The 5,000-nt window shown below is 35.3% G+C and overlaps 1 protein-coding gene across 4 annotated transcripts in view; it reads right to left on the bottom strand.

Moving 5' to 3' along the window:
- LOC115224864 (E3 ubiquitin-protein ligase MIB2-like) overlaps positions 1-5,000 on the bottom strand; it is a 137,241-nt gene that overhangs the window by 46,117 nt on the left and 86,124 nt on the right. For 3 of the 4 annotated variants that reach the window (XM_036513689.1, XM_036513690.1, XM_029795813.2), the window contains exon 2: positions 3,721-4,010. In XM_036513689.1, the coding sequence (XP_036369582.1) occupies positions 3,721-3,943 (223 nt within the window). In that variant the 5' untranslated portion in view covers positions 3,944-4,010. Of the gene's footprint in view, positions 1-3,720; positions 4,011-5,000 lie in introns of those variants that run through there. The other variant, XM_029795814.2, reaches the window with a different exon arrangement.

The raw sequence follows: 5,000 nt of genomic DNA, 5'->3' as shown, positions 1-5,000 counted from the left end.
GTTTAGTCCCACTGTGTAGTACCTTGGGCAAGTGTCATCTACTATAACCTCAGGCAGAGTAAATTGTGTCATGGCACTGTTTTTCTTACAGATGGTGCCCAACTGACCCTACTATACTGTGTAGTCAACAAAATTAAAAATAAACAATGCACATGTGCAAAATTAAGCTTATAAAATAGCAACAATTTACCCATCGCACTCTGTATATATACAACAGGCTTCTTTCAGTTTCTGTCGACCAAATCCATTCAGAAGGCTTTCGTCAGTCTGAGGCTATAGTGGAAGACACTTGCCCAAGATGCCACACTATGGGACTGAACCCAGAACCATGTGGTTAGGAAGTAAGCTTCTCACCACAGCCACGCCTGTACCTATGATGTTTATGTAATCAACAAATTTCATTGTTTTCAAAAATATTCATGATTTTGTAATTAATGTTGTTAAATTTGCATGATTTCATAATTATTGTTGACTGCATTGCTATAATTTCATAACAGCGATTATTGGTATTAAGGGAGATAATAAATGATTGTCGCTGATAGCATGGGGGGGGGGGTAATAAGCAAAATATTAATTTCCTATTATTAATAGTAGTAGTAAACATAAATGTAATCAAAATTAATTAAATCTAAATAAATATTAATTAATATAATCAAAATTAATCAAATGTATATATCTAAACACGGTCTCTATTCTTCAATGACTGTAACAGACATTTATTGACCATTATACAGGTGTTCTGTCACTGCATTCATGATTTGGTTGATGTTTCAATGTTTGAAAACACATGTATCTATATGCTCACTGAGAGATATTTATCTGTAGCTGGTAAATCTTATTTGCTCATCGTGTAATGTCCTTTGTTATCTTAAAGTCGTTTCTGTTTGTCCTATTTAGTTTTTCCCATGCATTAAACACCTTATTACAAAACATGGGTACATGTAATACATCTATAAACATAAACATATTAATCTTAAGGTCATTCCTGCTTGTCCTATTTAATTTTTTCCCATGCATTAAGCACATAATTACAAAGCACAAGTACAACAAGTCTATAAACCTCTGTGTGTGTGTGTGTGTGTATCATCATCACCTTTTAATGTCCATTTTCCATACTGGCATGGGCTGGACAGTAATATATACAACATATAAATCAATACATTATATATATCATCACATTGGACAATAATCTATATTACATATAAGTAATTACATGTATCATCATGTTGGACAGCAATATATATTACATACTCTTATAGATATAAATAGATAAATAAATACTGCCAGATTAGACTGGAGCCTGGTGCAGCCTTCTGGCTTCCCAGAACCCCGGTCGAACCGTCCAACCCATGCTAGCATGGAGAACGGACGTTAAACGATGATGATGATGATGATGATGATATATATCATCATCATTTCCACACCCACTTAATTCGTCAGCACTGAACTAAAGTACAAAATGCTTGATATGGCAAACAAAGAAATTGAACCTACAACTGTGTGATTGGGAAGCAAAAGTCTTAATCACACAGCAATGTATGTATATATACTCCATTTTATCATCTTCGTTTCATGTCCATTTTCCAAGCTGGCATGGGTTGGACTGTACATACACACACATGCGTACATATATATATTATTCTTATATAAGAATGTTGTTGACAGTGATTTTGAAGTTTCAGCCAGCTAAACAATCATTGTACTATTTAGCTGGCCAAAACTTTGAGGTTACTGTCAACATTCTTGTATAAGAATAATAAATTTGTACTCTGCAAAAGAATTAGAGTAACCCATCAGATTAATGTAAAATTATTCTTATTATAACTGAACTTAGAAATAAACATTAATATAATATATACACATATTTACATATATTCCTCCATATACATAGGAAGGACAGAAGGACAGATAGGCAGACAAACAGACATGTATTACTCTTTTACTCTTTTACTTGTTTCAGTCATTTGACTGCGGCCATGCTGGAGCACCGCCTTTTTAGTCGAGCACCTCGACCCTGGGACTTATTCTTTGTAAGCCCAGTACTTATTCTAACGGTCTCTTTTGCCGAACCGCTAAGTGACGGGGACGTAAATACACCAGCATCGGTTGTCAAGCAATGCTAGGGGGACAAACACAGACACACAAACACATACACACACACATATATATATATATATATATAATATATATATATATATATACGACAGGCTTCTTTCAGTTTCCGTCTACCAAATCCACTCACAAGGCATTGGTTGGCCCGGGGCTATAGCAGAAGACACTTGCCCAAGATGCCACGCAGTGGAACTGAACCCGGAACCATGTGGTTGGTTAGCAAGCTACTTACCACACAGCTACTCCTGCGCCTGTATGTACATATACTTGTTTTAATATAAACTGTTTTTGCTTTTTTTTGTTTAAAAAGATTATTTTATTTAATGATTTACTCTTCCTTCTTTTCTTTCCCAACCAATTTCCAATAGAACTTTGGAAAAAAATAAAAGAAAGAAACTGCCCTGGAACTCTATCTGATGTTGAAATATAAAAATCACAATTTAATTTAAATATATATTTACTTGTTAATTTGTCTACAACATACATACATCCATACATACATAAAATAAATACTGTGAGATATTTTTTCATAATTACGAAAGATTAAAAGCTTTCATAAATTTCTTCATGAACTATCATTAATAAAGGAAGACCTTTAAAGATCAAACTAACGAATCGGCCAATATATATTGGTTAATTTTGGTTGTATATATTTTTTTTATATATTTTCCAATAAGGTGAGGATTCTTCTAATAAATGGAGAAAACACTTTTCGTAAATAAACACAAACTTACTTTTATGTATGAGGGGGGGGGGCAGAAAAGTTCCTGGTTTTAAGGGCATCGTGAGAGGCCAGGTTCGAGGGCCCAGCTTTCCAAGTTCTTTTACAGGGCTTAGATAAATGGAAGGGCCACTGAATCTGAGAGGGGAATATGTTGAATAAAATCATGATTAACTGATCCTTTTGTATTTTCCTTTATCCAAAGCCAGGAACTTTTTAGCCCCTCCCCATATATAAGAAGGTATGGCTATATCGTAAGAAGCTTGCTTCCCAACCACATGGTTTTGGGTTCAGTCCCACTGTGTGACACCTTGAGCAGGTTTCTTCTAGTATATATAGCCTTGGGTCAATCGAAGCCTTGTGAGTGGATTTGGTACATGAAAACTGAAAGAAGCCTGTCATATATATATATATATATATATATATATATATCAAAAATAAGGGTGAAAAATTGGATATTAATTTAATAATACCATCAATTTAACACCAAGTGGCTTAGCGCATAAAAACCAGGGATACAATAAAAATTCATACACAAATATAAGAGAGTGACCACTATATGGTTGACTCTAGCGCTAATACCATAGCGGATCTATTTTTAGCGCTAGAGTCGACCATATAGTGGTCACTCTCTTATATTTGTGTGTGTGTATATATATATATATATATATATGCGTGTTTGTATGTGTATATATATATATATCTTTGTGCCTGTATGTGTCCTTCACTACTGCTTGATGACCAGCTTACATGCCCATAGCTTAGTGGTTTGGTAGAAGTGACTGATAAAAGTATTACATTTGAGAGAATAATGTGAATGCTAAAGGATTAAGTCATAACAACAAAACAAGAAAAAGAAATTTTTGATAATATAAAACAAAACTAACCACTCGGAGCATTGTCGAAGACTCTGAGGTCATATGCCCCTTGATAACCGATGCGATAGTTTGTGCGAGAACCGTGATCCCACTGGACGACCACGGTCTTGTCTGGTGATGTCGCACTGCCGGGTTTTCCTATTTCAATGACGGTTCCGATGTTGCCCACGCCACCATCCTGGTTGCCCCACTTCCAATCGGGGCCACGTGTCACACGCAGGCCAACATCCATTCCTTCAGCTGTGCCTCCCCCGGCTGAGAGGAGCTTATTAGTGTCCCTAGAGGCCAATGGGGAAAATCTGAAAGACAATAATAAAAGAAAGAAAAATACAATTATATAAATATCTATGAATATATACATACATTCTTATACACACATCTATGGATTAATGGGTGAGAGTAGATACAGATACAAAATCTGAGGGCATAAAAGATGCACAGGTAGATACAACACACTCCAATTTTTGAAAAGCATATTTAAGGAACAATGCTTTCTGAGCATTAAAGCTTATAGGAAGCTCAACTTCACATATAGAACCCTTTGTGATATTCTGAGATATTTATTGGGAAAAAAAGTACATCTTATGTTTCATCAAATACAGTATATTTATACACACACACACACACACACACACACATACATATATATATAGATATAGAGATGGATGGATGAATGGATGGATGGATGAAGAGACAAATATATATATATATATATATATATATTATATATATATATATATAGATAGATAGATAGATAGATAGATAACACAAATAAATACACATATATATACATGAATAACACATACACAGATATACACACACACACATACATGCATGCATGCATACATACAGACATCCATGCATTACATACATACATATATTACATACATACATACATACATACATACATACATACATACATACATACATATACATACATACACAACAGGCTTCTTTCAGCTACCATCTACCAAATCCACTCAGGTTTTGGTTGGCCCAAAGCTAAAGTAGAAGACACTTGCCCAAGGTGTCTTGCAGAGAGACTGAACCTGGAACCATGTGGATAGGAAGTAAGCTTCTTACCACACAGCAACACCTGTGTGTTTGTGTGTAAGCTATATAAAATGACGGTTGCCCTTGCATATATGCTTGTCCCCTGCATCCCTCTTTAGGTGAGTGTTCCTAATCTTGTACCCTTGTAGGCTCTGATGCCACATAAAAAGCACCTGTACTAGTGCCATGTAAAAGCACCCATGCCAGTGCCGCATAAAAGCACCCAGTAGACCCTG

The sequence above is a fragment of the Octopus sinensis genome, linkage group LG26 (genome assembly GCF_006345805.1).
Source record: "Octopus sinensis linkage group LG26, ASM634580v1, whole genome shotgun sequence".
Classification (NCBI taxonomy): Eukaryota; Metazoa; Mollusca; class Cephalopoda; order Octopoda; family Octopodidae; genus Octopus; species Octopus sinensis.
This window is presented reverse-complemented; position numbering and strand designations above follow the sequence as displayed.